The 18726-nt window shown below is 31.8% G+C and overlaps 1 protein-coding gene and 1 non-coding gene across 3 annotated transcripts in view; one reads left to right on the top strand and one right to left on the bottom strand.

Moving 5' to 3' along the window:
- Window positions 1-18726, top strand: part of Vps16A (vacuolar protein sorting 16) — a 68260-nt gene that overhangs the window by 31852 nt on the left and 17682 nt on the right. Inside the window, exons 6-12 of one of the 2 annotated variants that reach the window (XM_085807524.1) lie at window positions 4232-4353; window positions 10584-10703; window positions 12347-12402; window positions 12681-12767; window positions 12883-12977; window positions 15908-15984; window positions 16329-16460. In XM_085807524.1, the coding sequence (XP_085663650.1) occupies window positions 4232-4353; window positions 10584-10703; window positions 12347-12402; window positions 12681-12767; window positions 12883-12977; window positions 15908-15984; window positions 16329-16460 (689 nt within the window). Of the gene's footprint in view, window positions 1-4231; window positions 4354-10583; window positions 10716-12346; window positions 12403-12680; window positions 12768-12882; window positions 12978-15907; window positions 15985-16328; window positions 16461-18726 lie in introns of both variants that reach the window. The other variant, XM_085807519.1, reaches the window with a different exon arrangement.
- Window positions 2688-2759, bottom strand: TRNAT-AGU (transfer RNA threonine (anticodon AGU)). Its single transcript has one exon. It is a non-coding gene; the product is annotated as a tRNA-Thr (tRNA).

Here is an 18726-nt window from a genome sequence, read left to right as displayed (position 1 = left end):
CATTAAAGCTAACAGCATAAACTCATAAGCATAAAATAAAAGTGAAATTTCAATTGATATATTACTCATAAAAGTGATTTCTTATATGAATAGGGGGCTATTCATTGAAACAATTTGCCATTAATATCCATTTCTGAATTTTCACAATTTTTAAAAATTTAAACGTGCAACTTTTGGATTGCCAATTATTTTAATTACCTAAATAGTATTAAGTCCAGTTAACCAATATTAATTAGTATTTGGTTTTGATTATTTTAAAGCCATAAGGATTGAATGATAGATGATAGAAATAGCATTTGATTCTTTTTGAGTGTAGTTATTATTATCTGATATACGAGGGCCATCCAGGAAGTAGATTACGTTTCCGTCTGCGTCCGCTAGGGGCGGGGCTAGCGCGGCCATCTTGGGGTCAGAGCGTTGCGCAGCTCAGTCTGCATCTAGCCGTGCTAGTGAGAGGTTCGTGCTGTGCTCCGTTCAGATACTGTGACGGTTTGAAATGTCTGCGTTAATTGAAAATCCCGCGAGCTGCGAGGTGCGCTCAGTAATAAGGTTTCTGACTGCAAAAAACTGTAAACCGATAGAAATCTATCGGCAGCTTCGTGAAGTGTATGGGGACAACATTATCACTGAAGGTGGAGTGCGTCAGTGGGTCATAAGATTTCAAAATGGCCGAACCAATGTTCACGACGAAGATCGAAGTGGGAGACCCAGCATAGTGACCGCCGAACTTCTCGAAAAAGTCGATGCTAAAGTCCGTGAAAATCGAAATTTCACAATAACGGAACTTTCTTTGAGTTTTCCACAAATTTCGCGAAGTTTGTTGCACGAAATCATCAGCGAAAAGCTTGGTTACCACAAGTTTTGTGCAAGATGGAAGGCAAGAAGAGGTAACGAAGTGGTTGAAGGCGCAGGCGGCCGAATTTTTCGACGAAGGAATTTCCAAGCTCGTACATCGCTACGATAAATGCCTTAATTTGTATGGTGACTATGTAGAAAAGTAGTATTTGAGTGTGGCTTTCATCTGTATATAATAAAATTTGTTTCCTATACTTTGTATACTTTTTTATTCCAAAACGTAATCTACTTTCTGGATAGCCCTCGTATATAAATTTAAATCAAATAAGATTTCTGTTAACAATTAAATGAATTTTTTAGCTTTTAAAAATTTTTAATTAAAAATTTTACAGTTATAATTAGATATTTCTACAGTTAGAAAGTTATATTCATTTAAAATTAAAGCTGTTATTCTCTGTTTCTTATCTGAATATTTATTTACAGTCAACTCTCTGTTACTTAAGAGGTCAATTAATTCCTGGATTACAAATATTAGTGTATGACAAAATTAGGTGTAGAAAATACAAAAAAGGAAAAGATAAACCGAGAGATCACACCAATGATAGAAAAAGACATCATAGCATTTCAAAAGGGTTTTCAGTACTTTGGTGTTATCGCAACCATCTTGGCATAATTTGGCGGGGTTTTTTTTAAGAAGAAAATGAATGGTAATTTCAAAGTGGAGAGTTATTTATTTATTTCATAACATGTTATAAGGTACATATTTTAATTTCAGCTTGATATTTATCCCAGAAAACAATTTATAAAACTATTGACAAATAGGGTTTTGTTTCTTTTCTTCTGTTGGAAATTTCATAGCAATTGCTTAAAAATAGATTCAAAGCTTGCGAAACCACTCATTAATTCTTTACTGCAGCAATATATAAATGTGATTGCTGTATAAATGGTAGACTCTGTTTTTGAACGAATTCCTGCTTCAAATGCCAACATGTTCATTACATATTTTACACTGCATTTCCAAAAACGGTTGTTTTCCAAAATACATTTATCATCATATGCAAACCTGAACATTCCCACCTTTCTGGCAAAATATTATTTTCCTGGAGAAATTTCACAGAATTTTCTTCGTTTGCAGGCAAATCCCACAAGCACATATTTCAGAATTCAGCTGACAACAAAAAATTTCGCAGTTTACCTTTAGATCTTCTGATACAACAAAAACAGCATGTATAAAAATGGTAACATTGCTTTTTAAAACTTACAGCTATCAATATTGGCTACCTAAAGAATTGTTATGCGCATGGTGGCCACAGTTTTGCGACTTCTACCAAGATGGTTGCGATAATATAATACCAAAGTACTGGTTTTTATCCACAACAGTCAGTGCTTAAATTGCGCCGGAGCCTAACGGAGCCCGGCTCTGGTACTTCTCAGTTTTTAAGATAAATTACAATTTTAGCCAGAGTGCATCGGGGCCTTAAATAATATGACCTCTAGTACTTCTTTTTATAAAACTGAACCACAATTTAAAGGGAAAAAAATTAGAATTCCTAACATTTTAGTTTAACAATAAGCAGACCTTGCAATACTCTATTTCCCTAGAAATACGAACTCATGAGAAGATGAAATGTTCAAGTAAAGTCCCTGCACTTACATGCAGAAACCTTTCCCTTTAAGAAGGGCAATAAATTTAGGGAGTTTGTTTAGGAACGCTTAAATTTCTCGCCATGCCATCGTATCTAGTGTATTGTTATCGATGCTTGCTGTTAATTATCCTCGCAGGAAGGAAAATGTGTGTTAAGTGACAGTGAGTACAATAAGACTGAAATACTAAGATAAACTTGTAGAGTCACTAGGTTAATTAGAAGCAGAAAAGATGAAAAATATGCAACCGCCTTCGCCGGGAATCGAACCACGGACCTCTGGAATACTGGCCCAGCGTGCTACCGTTACACCACGAAGGCACGCTAGGGAAGTGGGAGAAATACCTTATAAACTGCTCAAGCACATCCTATACATTGCCTTCCCACAGTATCCACTAATGGGGAGGGAGCGTAACCAGCAACTTTACTTTCATCCTTAGGAGTCAGATTCAGGACTCATTTTACCCCTGACACACATCTGCTTGATGGCTATAATTATATCAGCAGAGAGCTGCGGTCAAAGAAAACGTTCTCTCTCACCAAGATTCCCCTCGTTTTTTGTTTCCACCCACTCATACCCTCATTCTGTTTCACCCTGGAATTTTCATCAGCTATACTTTAAGTATATTTAATTTTTGTGATGATAAAAGAAATCCCCTCTCTACGATTAGAGCTTAAATTGGGCCGGAGCCCAACGGATGTAGGCTCCGGTGCTTCTTAGTTTTTGTAATAAATCATAATTCTAGCCGGAATGCACCGGAGCCCTGAATAAGAAGGCTGCTGCACTTTTTTTATGTAACTGAATAATAATTTCAGTAGAAATTTTATCGCAAAAGTTTTATTTTAACAATAAAATTATATTAAAAATTGGTTATAAAATTTCACTTTATCTCTTTACATTTTATTTAATTTTAATTATTTAATTACTTCAATCTTTAATTATTTCAATAAATAACAATTATCTTATAAATTAAATTATAATTAATTATCTAGTAATTATAAATTAAATTTTAATTAATTAATTATATAATAATTATTGATTAAATAACAATTTATAAACATTAATTAAATACCTATTAATTAATTTTATAATAATTAACTATTTAATTTTAAAATTATTAATGAGTTTAATGGTCATTTTATTTATTTCTTTACTCTTGTTCCTCTTTGCTGATGGTCTTCCATAGGGCTCTGGCACTTCTAATCTTAGAAATTAAGCCCTGACAACAGTATATAATTTAACTATACATAATCTGGAATCTATACAAATTGTTAAATCATCCATCCACTAAAAGTAAATTGTGCAGTGTAATGTAATGTCACTACAAACAAATAGCATGCAAATTGTGAAATGGGGGGGGGGACATGGACAGAGGGACACAGAGGAGGGAAAAATAGAGGGAGGAAGGAAGAGAGTGTGCATGTAAGAGAGAAAAACTTTAAATATTGAATTAATTTAACTAACTAAAGGAATTTATTCACAAGATGCAACTGATTGAACAGGTATATTGTCAATCATATTTGTTTTAATTATAAGATGGGTTGTTTTTTCCTTCCAAATTTTTTTATTTGCCCTCAGATCAACCATGATTTTGAGTTAATCGGGAAGATGTTCCTGGTATTACTGTAGTTAATCAGGAGTTGATTGTAGTATTATTAATAAAGTGTGTAAATGATATAGGAATTCACACCTTCATTGATAAAATGAACTTTGTAATTTATTTTATTCTTAAACTATTATATATCTTGTGAATTTCTTTGAATCATCAGCATTTCCAATTTTCATCTTCAAGGTCTTGATGCACCTCCAAGCAGCTGGGCTGTTGTAGCCGAAGATAGGCAAACCAAAGTTTTAGTAGCAAAAGATGCTACATTATATACACTGTTGCAAAATGAAGGCAAATGTGTTCAAGTGGTGAGATTTTATTATTTAAATGAAATTTATCTTCTATTTGAAAATATTGCATGTATCAAAATGCAGTTATATTCATCTGTTAACACTATACGGTTAACAGTTATATTGCTGCGTAGTGAATAAGTAAATCAAAAACTGGAATTTAAAAGAAAAATTCACATGAAATATATGTTTCAGAATCATTGTAGTAGTTTTTAAGAATCAAGGCTTCCCTTAAGTCCTGCTGTGCTGCCTCATCGTGGCAGGGAAGTGACCCTGGGTGGAATGGATGAAGTATGTCGGGAGTGTATACTCCTGGTAGGGCCACCCTAGTCATGAAGGCCATTCCAATATGCTCAGGTAAAGCATGGCAGGCAGAGGCAAACTCAGACTTCAACCTTTTGGTGCCTCAAGGTTCTGGACTTTCTGAAGCTGCATTTTATTCCCTTCAAGAGCAAGGCCCCTATTCATGAGTGGTACGATTTAATTGTCCTGGTGCTGCTATGATTGGCTCAAACAGTAGATGTGAACAGACAGCTCTTGCTAGGTTCCACAGTGGTCATCTTCATGCTCAACCTTAAAGTTTATCTCTTTTGCCCAAAAGGCAGTTTGACCCAGGCCACTCGTGCCCATATCTTATCATGCATTGGTTTCCTGAAGAGCCAGATGCATTCCAGTCAAGGTGTGGTTCTTCATTGTTTGAAAATCTATGGGTTCATGGACTTGATCCAGATGTCACAGTTGATAAAGTGAGATAAGATACAATAACAAAAAACAAGATTCCAGGTTTTTCTCATTTTATAAATAAAATGATGGCATACTGAATTTGTATCCCTTGATTTCCATCCCTTGGGTCAATAAAATGAGTATCAAGTTCACTTGGGGACTGGGGGGTCCTGTGACAAGCTGATCACTTGTTCAGGGCATATGCTTATGCACCCCGGGGCCCACAGTCAAGAAAGCGGATTTCGGGGCGCTGCTGGTTTTGGCCCACTAGGGCTGTTATGCCACTGAGTTTAGCTTATACAGAATTTGTGCAGAATATTTAGCAAAGATTGCTACAAATTATTTGAGTCTACCACATGCTTATTTTGTTTGTGATTCTGTGTTATGTCAAATCTGAGATTCATGATGAAAATGGTTTTGAAAAATAATATTAATGAAAATATTTGAAGTAGGCTTTTTTCAAGATTCATCATAAATTTGGACACATAAAATTAATGACAAGTATTTAAATTTATTTGTTTCATTAAAATGTTTAAGTAGAATTTTAAATGCATACAGTAGTAAAGCACTTTACATATGCCTTTATTAATACCTGGTTGTAATGAAAGTTTTCTGCCAAAAAATTTTCTTAATGAAGTTAGAAAAAACATGAAAGCAGTACCTTTAGTGCAAATAGTAATCACTATGCAAAACTACGGTTTTTCTGCGATGTTTTGGTAGTTTTTCAAAACCTTCGATAGAGAAACTTTTGGTGGCCATGAGTCCAAAAACAGATCAACCTCATTTCGGACGTCCTATGCAGAATGGAAGATGTAACTTCAGGTGTGAGAAAAGGTAGAAGTCCAAAGGAGCGATGTCGTTGCTGTATGGTGGGTGTGGCAAAAGATCTTGTTTATGTCTTTACAGAGTCCAGTGAATGCAGATATATGTGGCCTTGCATTATCTTGATGGAACACTACCTTTTTGTGCCGGAACTCAGTTCGCTGTTTTTCCTTGATAGTCGTGTCAACTTGGACTAGCATCTCTGTAAACTTTACTGTTGAGGGTTTTACCTTTTTCCAGATATGCTTTGTGGATAATACCACAGCAATCCCAGTGGATACAAAGCATTATCTTTTTGTTAGTCAAATTGTGCTTTGCAACACCACTGACGCGCTCACCAGGAGCAGACCAATCCCATTTTCGGCCTGTGAAGTGACAATCCGTTCCAGAATTTTGTTCTTGCGTTGATATTCGAGCAGATTAGTGCAGGCCTGAACACATCTGTCCTTATCTGCTTGAGTCAGCTCATGCAGCACCAGTTAACTTGTACGTCAAGTTTATGCAACATGTATAGTGCGACTAATGAACATGGAACTAACGTCTAACTCATCAGCAAGCTCACGAGTTGTTGCATACTGATCTGTTTCCACAAATTCTTGCAGGCAGACCTCATCAACATCAGTAAGTTGGCCAGAGCGCTCTTCCTTCATTTCAGGGTTCAGCAGCTGGGAGACAAATATGGCAGTGACATGCCACTTGTTCAATTCCAGCATTATGATTATCAGCGCAGACCCTATGACCAATGATGTTCACAGTGTTATTGATTGCCCTCTGATAATCTGCTTCTTGAATGTCATAGTCCTTGTGTTTGACTTTTGGTACCAAACCTTCACAGTATCATATGATACATCATTAGTAACTAAAGCTATACACATGATTTGGTGACATTCTGTAGCCGACTTTTTGCAACAGAAACTGGAAGTAATTGATGGTCTAATCTAGTAGCATGATAGTTCCATTTCAGAGATACCTTGTACTTAACAATATATTTTTGTTCAAATTTCACAACACAGTGTTCTAAAGCAGATCTCTTTCTTTCAAATGTTAAAAGTCATTTGACAAAGTGTGATTAAACATGGCAATACAAGCTGTTTACGCTGATTATATTTGTGGTGGCGGGAAACTTTTGTTACAACCTGATATGTATAAATTACATATGTCTCTATTAGTATTTATATGAACTTTATGTATGCCTTTTCAGTGGTATTCAAATTCTTAATATAATATTTTAAATAGTTTAATATAATTTATACTAAAATGCAGAAATATGTAAATGTTTCATAAGTAAATGAATATTTGTAAAACTAAAATTATGTGATATGTTTAATTTATTTAGAACTTTTATAAATTATGTATTTAATACAAGGAGTATTTTTTTCAAGGTCCAGTCAGGCTTGAAATGCAAATTCCGTTAAAAATCTGATGACACTGTATGCTGATATGTTATGCAGTATCTGTAATATTCCTGTCGATTGCATAAGGTCTCAGTTATCAGTCGTGCAGTGAGCGTGTTAACATCCCTGAATTGCATGCATGCTGTCATTTGATTTTTGAATGCTAAAAGGTGCATTGCAGATAAAATTCATCAAAGAATGAGTAATGTGTACGGAAAAACTTTGTGACAGCAAAGTGTGGCAATGGTGCAGGAATTTTGAAGCAGGACATACAGACGTTCACGATACAGGTGGGCAGTGAAGGAACCAAGTGTCAACCGATGATCTTGTTTAGTGAGTTGATTAGGCATTTCAAGAAAATCATTAGTTCAAAATTTCTTTGATTGATTTGTTTCCGAAATTTTACAGTCAGCTCTCTTATACCATCGTGACTGAGAGATTCCACTACCAGAAACTTTGTATAAGATGGGTTCCAAGATGCTGTCTGACCATCACAAAATACTGCAAATGGCCACCACCTTAACATTTCTCCAGCACTATTTTGATGAAGGAGAAGATTATTTGAAAAAATTATCACAGGTGACGAGACAGGTCCGCTTCAAAATTGAAGAAATTTTGAAACGGATATCCCGGATAAAAATACTGTGGTTCACTTTGCGACCATTCGGATCTTGAAAAAAATAGCCTTCATATGATAAAAGCTGTACCCATGCATTGCAATAGAAAATGTATATTGTAAAACACTAATGAATTGATGGAACCTATAAAATAACATTTGCCTGTTAAAAATAGACCTTATGTTTGAAATTTATTTCTTAAATCAGTCTACATCAGCTCTTTTGTTAGAATCTCTTATCTTTCAACGTGAGTTCATTCCACCTATTCATTGGGATTTTGGGACTGCTTATTTAAATATAAACTGATTTTCCAGAGAGAGTCTTTGTATTTGATATAGGTATCTTAAGTACTTAAGGAGACGTTTCCGCTTCACACTTTTTTGACATTACTTCGAAGCAGCTGTACTTAGTCTTCTATTTAAACAGAATCTAGCTCAGGTCCATAGATTCATCATGGCCAACACAGAGACAGTACTGCTTGTTATTGTGAATTTATGGTCCATATCTTGGGCACCTTATATGTGATTGTATGACTTTATATATGTATCACCTATAAGTATGCTCACTTTTATTAAATGCTCAACTTTATCCAATTTTTGACAAAGAATGCTCTGGAAGATGGAATCCAAGGATCTTGTATCTCTCTTCCTATCTCTCAAGGGAAGTTTAGGTTGGATGGATTTTAAGCATCCTGAAGACACTATGCATTTACAAGCATCTCTGTCTTTTTGAGGTCTGAACCCGAGGCTCTGCTAACTGCCATACCTAACAGAGTGGTTTGAAAAAGTGTCCAGTGAGGAAAGAACAGTTCACTTTGTCCCACGCTGTTGTAGGGTGTGTGTATACATTGCTCTTAATGCAGCTTGATATAGTGTGTCTGATGACAACATACCAGAGATGAGTTAAGCAATCTTATAGCAGTGTCCTTCCAACAATGGTCAGACAATGTTGATAGTGGTTTATTTTACTTGTTGAGTCATTTCTTATATGAAGTTTTGCCTAGCAAGACATACTTCTTATTTAATTTACTGTTCACTGAATTATTTTGTAATGTTTTGTAATAAAGTTTCCTTCATGACTCATTTGACTCATGGGAGAAAAGTGATAAAGTACATAGAACCCAAAAAGGCTGACTGGCAAGATGATGTTCATGAAAATGCAACTTTTAAGAGTGAGAATAGAACTTTTGCTTATTTAACCAAAGTGTTGAAGACTAAAAAAGTGTAAAGCATCCAAGATTAAAATAATTAATGCTTATTCTATTTTTTTTATTAAGACTGGTAAAGATACATCAGGAAATTTCATGTGTGGCATTCAGGTGTCACATTAAATGTCAGTTCCAAGTTTTTAATAATTAAAAAAAATTCTGAGTATTTTTTCATGAAATTCTAAATGAATTTTAATATAATTATGATCTGAAAAATTTGCTAAAATGTTTCTAAATTAAGTCATTTTAAAACGACGCAAATTTTTTTTCATTATTCAAATAATTTTTCTTAATTGCCAAACAGGGAAAGAAATATATGCTCTTAAATTTGGATATTTTATAGGAATAGTGTAGAATTTTCCATTAGAGTGAATCTTACGAATAATTTTTATGTTATCATAAATGATTATGATATTTTTCTAGACAATGAGTCCATGAAGTTCCATAGATGTTCAAAATTTCTAAGGGTATTATCACATTTTTTTGACAGAATTATCTTGATGCATTTGGGAAAAAAATAGTTTGATGTTAAGTTATAGGTAACTACATATTAGTGATAAATACTTTACCATTATGCTTTTAAATCTGTAGTCATGTGATAACTTGTGAGTTCTTATGAAATCACAATGAACATGTGCTGAATATAAATTTATGGGAAACATAGATATTTACAATGATTTGAAATCAGTTTTTTAGAAGTAAACAAAGATATACATCTCTACTATGTATAAATGTTGAATATATAATGGCAAACAAAAATTAAAACTAATTGCTGAGCATAATGTTCTATAGACAATCCATATATGCTGTTTATTTGAACTAGAAACATGAAAAAAGCCAGTAATGCCTTCACCAAAACAACGAACCTCGATCTTCCAACTGCAACCCAGGTTATTATACCAGAAGAGTACATATGGGGGGGGGGCAATAGTTTCTTATATTCCCTCTCACTTAAAGAGCAACTGGAGAGAGAGGAATGAGACCCAGTTGACCTAATCCAGGTGAAAAAATTATTATCTACCATATTTTAATTAAGTGCCACTGTAGAGACATTATGTCTACCACACTTTAAGAAAAAAATGTAAAAAATAAGCTGTGCCTTTGTAGAGTAACCAGATTTTCCAGTTGACTGCTGGATGTGTTACCTGTTACACTATGAGAGCACACACAAGGAAATGGAATAATGTTTTGCAGCCTAAAATGTTTAACTGGTAAAATATTCAAATATTTTTTTTAAACTTTTTTTTTATTTTATTTATTTTTTTTTTATTTTTTTTTTTTTAGTCTGGGTATATATTAATTTTTCATCAACTGGATAAAGAATTAGTTTCCATTTGTGAGATTGCAATAAGTTGCCAATTCCTCACATTAATCTGTTTAAAGTTTTATGTAAAGTTACAGTAAATTATTTACATTTAATGAGTGAGTGTTAACTGCAATAATTTTTATCATTTTATATTAAAAAAATTTTTTTATCACTTTTAGTTTCCAAAATTTAACAATCCTATAAATGCTATTACTGAAATAGCAGTATCCTGCAACAATCAACATGTTGCACTCTTCTGTGATAATGGTGCACTATGGATGGGAGCAGCAAACCTTGAGGTTTGTTATTTAGTGAGTTAATATTAACTGTTGTTGATTTTTAGTAAGTTATAAAATTTTTAATAAGTCATAAAATTATGTTTTGTATTTCTAGTGATGTAAAAGTACAGTTAATGTATATTGTTTTAGTCAGCATAATTATTTTCTTATTTAATTTTCCAATAAACAAACAGACATCTGTAAAGCATTTTAGACATTAAAGCAGAATTAAAGTCATAATGTTTAATTGTTAGTAATCAGCATTTTTGGATTTAATTTGCTGCAAAATTACTGACAATTTGAAATGTTCTATCTCAGTATTCTAAAATTTATGAAAAACTTATTAAATTTGTATTACTTCATTAATGTTATATTAAAAATGTTTGAAATTATATTTATTATTTTATATGCATCAGTTAGATACAAATTTTATTTTTTGTTAAATAAATTGTGTTATGCTCCTATGTTACTTTTGCCCACCAGCGGCCGAGCATTAAAGTCACTGAACACTGGTAGTTCGGTCCGAGGTTCGAATCTCGCGAACGGGTTGGCTGCATGGGTGTTTTCATGGTTTTCCCCATGTGTAACGTGTATACGAGCCAGTTTCCCTTAGAAAGTCCTCCACGAAGGCATCCCTCCCCTTAGGCAGATAGCCCTAGTGTGCTTTGCCATAATTAAATACACCACACCTATGTTACTTTTAAATTGTTTAACATATAAATCATGTTATTTTTCCATTAAAAATAATTGGAAACAAATGTAATAATTCATACATTAAAAAAAATTGATTCATAAGTTTGTTTTATACCAAGAATTATTCTGTTTTTAATTTCTGGTTCTATTCCATTATTCTCCTGCCAGCATTTTGCCATGTGCATGCATAATAGAAAAAGTACTCATGCATGTATGTGTGTATATATACATACACTCTCAGATATATGCATATATACACATATACACATACGTTTCTGAATCTGGTTCTGATACCATGTGTTCTTTTGATCTATCATTTAATAATTCTATTAAACTGAAATTGGAAGCTTGAAAAATGCTGTGTGTATACATTTGTTTATTTTTATTTAGTTTTAAAATAATTTTTTCATTACTATATAAAAATAAATATACAGGCTTATTTAAATAATTATTATCTTAAAATGTTAACTCTAGTTTTTATTTAATTCAAAAAATCTCAAATAAACTTATCTGTGCGAATAATATATGCTATATAATTTTAAGGTATAATTCTGATTTGAGATTTTTTACATACCTTAATTTTTTCATTACTTTTCATCTCAAATTATGCAAGAATTTTTAGGTGTAGAAAATATAAAGAGAAGATAAGACTTTATTACTTAACTCTAAAACTAATTCATTATTTCAGATGACTTACAAGTTTGCATGTGTCGAAACTTTTTCATAATAATAATTTATGCATATATCTATAGTGAGTCAAATAGAAATACAGGGTTTATATACTTTGAAATATTATGATAAATATATGATTTTCATTTTGTAGCATATTTAATTAGGCTAAATTTCTGAGCTTAGTATGAATGAATTTATATTGTTCAAAATTTTATGAATTTCTGAATTTATATTGTTCAAAATTTTATGAGTTCTATTTATAATTGTTTTAATGATTAATAAATTTATTTTCTTATTAGAAAAAGTATTGTGAATTTGATACTCAAAGTAAAGTTCGACCTCAGCAGTTAGTTTGGTAAAGTATTCGACAAGAATTCTTTTATTATTATATATTATATACAATATATTTTTATTATTATATAGAGTTGAACAAAGACATGCTTGTCCCTTGAAACAAGATAATGGAATTACTGTTTTATTTATTAAAATTTTCTTTTAAAAGCTTTAAAATAATTCATGTTTCAGTAAAGCAATCTTGTATTTGTTACTTATCAGTTCTTAGTTTCATAGTATATTCTGTGCATTGCAAAGTAATGTTTTATTATCTTTTTAAATGCTTAATTTTATTTGCAGGTGTGGTAATGGTGCAGTAGTTGCTTTTTGGCAAATTGAAATTGAAAATATAATGATTGTTATAGGCCCTGAAAAAGACTTCATTAAGTATGCTTTTAGTTCTTTTTCATTTATAATTTTGGAAGAGGGGACAATAAGAGATGAAGATATTCAATACAGATTGAGATGTTTACTGAATTTGATGCATTTTAACTATTTTTAGTGAAATATTTTACACTCCAATCCATTTGGTGCCAGAGATAGATGGTGTGCGAATAATTGGAAATACAACACATGAACTTTTGCAAAAAGTTCCAGGTATTTTTTAAAAATTATTTTGAATTTGTTTTTAAAACCTGAAAAATACATTAAAGAAAGCATTTTTGTCCATATATATTAATTTAAAGTGAATTTTAAAATTAATATGTGTGAACAAAAACGTTTCTATGTAGGTTGAAATGACTGTGATACTTTTGTATGTACGTTGAAATGAAAAAAAAAAAAATTACACTATTACATTATGAATAAAAATGAAAATTTTCACTTGACTTTAAAATATTAAATGTTTTGACCAAATAAAAAAGGTATAGGGAGAAATAAATTTTTTATATAAGTAGAAAATTACCCAATGGAGTTTTATTTTCAAGTGGAAAGAATCTTACCAAGGTATCTTACCTAAATCGATTATTAAAAAATATGTGTATAAAGTAGAATTTTAGCAAAATTGGGAAAGGTTACTGAAAAGTATCAATGTTTATTGTACTTTGGCTGTTAAGTAAGCTGCATTCAAATAAAAGACTTAAAAAATTTGACTTATAGCATCAAATTAAAAAATAAGAAAGAATTGGTGAGGAGATGGGTTAAAAATCTTTTTATCTTCTGAAAATTCTAACTTTTCTGAAAGCAACTTTATTTTTTTCCCTCATTGCAGTAAAAGTAGGCGGCCAGTGTAACTCTGATTAAAAATCTGGTTATAACCACGTGCAGTGCTGATAAGGACCACGTGTTTCTAAGATCCTTCCCCCTTTATTTTCTTCTTTCTAGGTATTTCTTTCCCCTGATGAGGAGGGACCTTTAGCTGCCCTTGAAATCGATTGAGTGTTTCAATATACTTACGCTAAATACAAGGTTGTTTTACGATTTTGACTGAATGTTTATATTTTGAGAGGCAACACGGATTTCAGGTTGGCAGTTTTTCGGTATTTGACTGTATAAAATACTTGAATTTATTTAAAAATATCACTACATAACATAGATTTCTTTCTTTCTTTAGCTGCAAAACTTCTGCAGAAAAGACATTTTTTAATCCCAATTGAGCAGATTCTAATCTCAGTATTCTAATCTCGTATATCTCAAATATCTCAAATGCCCTCAAATATCTAGGGCATTTGAGAAAGACACGACATGTTATAGAAATCTTTTCAAACGGGGGTCAGGTGGTATTCAACTAACTCTTGACAAGTTTATAAATACCCGAAAGCTTTTAAACACACCTCATTTACATCATTATGTGTACATATTGATAAATAAATATTTTAAAACACAGTTTTTGCATATTTTTTTTTTACATTCTTCTCCTTTTGAATAATTCAACATTTGAACTCACTTTCAGGTACCAATTATGTGCAAAAATCGGGCTGCCTGTATGTCCAAAAATATTAGTCTTGATATTTTTAAGTATACAGATATTATCTTTAAATGTGCCCAGGTAATTAATGTAGCATATATAATGAAAGAAAACCTGGGAGGGTCATTTTGGAATTATAATCAAGAAAATACCCTATACTAATGGTCTTTTTGGGAATAAGAATTGAGATCTAAATTCTTGATTGTTTGGAGGATTAATATGCGCAGTGCCAAATTTGTGCAATTCTTTGATTTCATTTAATTAAAAACAGATGGCTGTTATTCAGTGATCTGTTTTAACTTAAATAACCATCAGGGAACTGCACAAATTGGCATTGCAGATAACCTTGGTATTGCACATATTAAACATTGTGCACATTAAACATCATGGATACATGATGCAAAATAAATAGGCTTTCATATTTGGTGACTGGCACCCATTAACAGAAAAGTACTCTAAAATTTTAACATTTAAAATAATAATAATAATAATAATAATAATAATAAATAAACCAACCTAAATTCCAATTTTTTCCCCTTCAAAAGTAATGTGAATATGAGCGATTTTTCCTTAGCGAGCCTTCCACAAAGGCATCTTTTCTCTTAGACAGATATCTCTTGTATGCTTTCCCATATTCAAGTAATTTTAGCTAAATGGAATTTTGAATAAAGTCATTTGTAAGTGCACACCTGCATCATCTATACATATTATATATTTCAAGCTCTATAGCTCTGGCCTTATTCATCACTGTGTTATGCTATTTATTTACATGCACACACAGGCAAACTTTATCATTATTATTATAGAATTGTTAAAGCCCATGTATTGTAGTAAATATAGGTATGAGGCCATAGAGAAAAATATTGAACCTTTTTGCCTTAGATAGTATGAAGTAAATGATACCTTGGGTTTGTGATCATAAATTCATCATTATACATAATCATGAAATATTAAAGAAATTTGAACAGGGGAGATGGTTTGAAGCTAAAACGATTATGAAACATGGTTGTTGAGAAAGAAAATTTTTCTCAGATTTCTAGACATCTGAATAGTTTAGATAGCTAGGAAAAAAGTGTAAACTTGCATAATGTGTAAGTGTTCATTTTTTAATAATCCTTTTCTGTGTGCCGATTTCAGTAAAGCACTCTAGGTTATATTCCCCTTTCTAAAATATCAACAATTAGTTAGCTGAAGCTGAAGAAGTTTGCATGTTTCATATAAATTTTTATTACATTTATATAAACTAATCTGAAGTTAATGTGTTTTATATAAATTTTGGAACATTTATATAAGCTGACCTGAAGTTGACATGCTTTATAGTATAAGTAATTTTAAAATTAGGAAAAATTATTAGTGTAATTATTACTCTTTTCTTACCTGAAAGACGGATTTGTTATATTGAAGATCACTTATTGCATAGTGAAATTTTGTTAAATAGATACTTTGATATGCTGTTTTTAAAATTTAAATTAGTTTTACCATGGTGAATTTTTAAATTCTGGTGTATTGATTCTGTATAAAATTCGATTCATTTCTGTGGTTAATAAGCTGTTGTTTTAATTATATCTTCATGGAATTTTTCCTTTATTCATTTGAAACAAAAGTACATTTTCTCTTTAAGATGCTGTCGCAGATGTATTTCGAATAGGATCTCTTTCTCCCAGTGCTTTACTTTTAGAAGCTTCCAATGAATTCAGAGTTGGTATTTCCTTTATATAAAGAAGAATGTTTCTAATTATCAGTCATTAGATTTCACTAATTTAAAAAATTAGATATCTGTGTAATTTTTGTAAAATGCATTTGTTTTGATTCTATCAAATACTAATCTTCATAAGAATATTTAAATATGGTTTTGAATTTACAATATGCTTAGACAGATTATCGTAACAATCAAATAAGCATTGAATTTGTTCTGAAAACACTGCATTTATGTTTTTTTAAATTTGACTGTCAGTTTTGAAGATTAAGATGTAAATATTTAAAATTTTAATGATCCGATTAATATTTGTTAGATGTATGTTTAGTGCCTTCTTTTCTGTTAGCGTCGTAGCCACAAAGCGGATGAATACATGAGAATGATCCGTGAAAAGAATGAATTAGAAGAAGCTGTGGAATGCTGTCTAAAGGCAGCAGGGCATGAATTTCAGCCTTCCACACAGAAAATGCTGTTACGAGTAAGTGTTCAAAATAAGATTTTCGTAAAACCAAATATTTAAACAAACAATGTAATTAGTTTCATTTCATATAATTAAGGTAATATTATAAGAAAACTTTATCAAAAACCAGAACACTTTAACAAAAATTATTTTCAATGTTGAGTAAGGTCTTAAGGTTTTTAAGTTAGTAAGACAAATAAAAACTTGGTATGAAGAAAAGATTCACACCAAGTATTGGTATAAGCAAAGATTCAAAACATTGAATATAAGTAAAATAGTCAGTATATAGAAAGGTAGATTACAAACTTTGCTAAGTCTGTAGTAAGATGTAGATGATGCAATGGTATATTAACCACTTGACTGGCGTGACCGCCTTGATCGGTCATGAGATCTTTTGTCACTTGGAATATATTAGCCTATAATTTAAAATATTTTGATTTCTTACTTTCTTTTAATGATGTAAGTATCATCTTAATGATTGCAAGCTTATGAAAACCGATGATAAATTAATTAATTCTACAAATTTAGCTAATAAATGCTGTTTGAATACAGGTCTTCATGATCAGATTCAAAAACCTGTGCCACTCAAAGGGTTAATGAAATTATATTAATTATATACTAAGGTATCAAAAATTACTTGACTTTGCCCTAAAAACGTTTCATGCGCCTTTTTGTCTATGAATTGATATTTTTCCTTGAATTTTAATAACTACCACTTTAAAGATCTTGGGCATTTTCTACCTGAAACACCAGACAGGTGGCATTACCTGATGTATAAGACTTTTTTTCTAATTTTGTGTCTAAGAACTGAATGCCTCAACACAATGGTGTCACCGTTGCCAATGGAAAAGGTAAATGAAACCATGGGTTAAAGATTGTCAACTACAGCGTGTGTGTTGCCCTTAGAATGCTGCTTATCTGTTTCTTTAAAAAACTTCTCACCCCTGTGTGTATACTGAGTCACCTTTAATTTAAAGATAAGGAGCCACAGAAGAATCCTTTCAGGCCAAGACTATCTACAATAAAGGTATGAACTGATACAATGCATTTGAGGAAATTGCACCTTAGGCTATTGCATACTTTAGGGAAAGCTAATATTGATGGCAAGTTGTATACTGAATAAACATTGATTTCAATAACTTTAGGTAATATTTTTGTATTTCCTTATACGAAACAAAGAAAGTATTGTAATCCAAAAAAATTTCAGGTATCATTTTTCAACAAAAATATCCACTTTGACCGATCTAGAATCCATTTAAAGGATGTTTTCACGTGACATCTGCACGTACGGTCAGAACAAAGGACATTTTTTTTTCTCAACAGGGATTGAAAAATGAATTTAAAATGGATTCAGAAGAGTTTTTTTCCCCCATGGTGTCTATACATATGTACGTATACGTCTATATGTATGTATCTCAGAAAACTCAAAAACAAGTAGCTTCAGAACATTGAAATTTCGTATATGGGACTGTAATAACATGTAGTTGTGCACCTCTCTTTTTGGTTGCAACTGGCAGAACCATATATATATATATATACAGTCAAAAGTCTTTAATCCGGACTCGTTGGGACTTCGGCGATTCCGGATTACCGATTTTTCTGGATTATAGATCATCAGTTTAAATCTGGTAAGATGGCATGCAGAAATTATAAAATTAAAAATATGAAACCGTAATTTATGAAATAAAGAGCAATTATGATCTAAAGGGTATCAAAATTTACAAAAACAAAAGCTTAATATTTATTTGTTTACTTTATTAAACATTTCTCTCAATGCGCGCATGCGTAAAGCATACATTACGCATCATCGAAATTACAAAATTGCAACCAGAAAACTATTTGATGTGTACTCGTGATATTTATAATGACGAGGAATTTGATTTAAATCATATCAAAGACGGAATACATCGAGATGAAATACTACATTTAGTAAGGAATTATAAGCTGAATAAAATAAAAACTACTGCCCTGAAGATAAGGATAGTGCTCACAGATCAACTTCCAGTTCATTGCGCGCTGCGACGTTTCCCCCACTTCCCCGCAGAGCAGCGTGAAATTGATAAACAGATTACGGAATGGTTAGAGAAACAAATCACCTCTCTGTCACTTTCTTCATGCTTTATCAATTTTTTGCAGCAATTCCACTTTTTGTTTGATGGACATCGAAACATGCTTTCGCTTTGTAGATCCTTCGGCATCTGCAGAATCGGAAATTCTTTTTTACATAATCGAAAGTTCAAGCTTACTTTTATAAAATTCCTCTAACAGTCTGCAAAAAATAACA

Source organism: Stegodyphus dumicola, chromosome 1, assembly GCF_044657685.1.
Source record: "Stegodyphus dumicola isolate Sdum_Otavi_A_Nest chromosome 1, ASM4465768v1".
NCBI classification, from domain to species: Eukaryota; Metazoa; Arthropoda; class Arachnida; order Araneae; family Eresidae; genus Stegodyphus; species Stegodyphus dumicola.
This window is presented reverse-complemented; position numbering and strand designations above follow the sequence as displayed.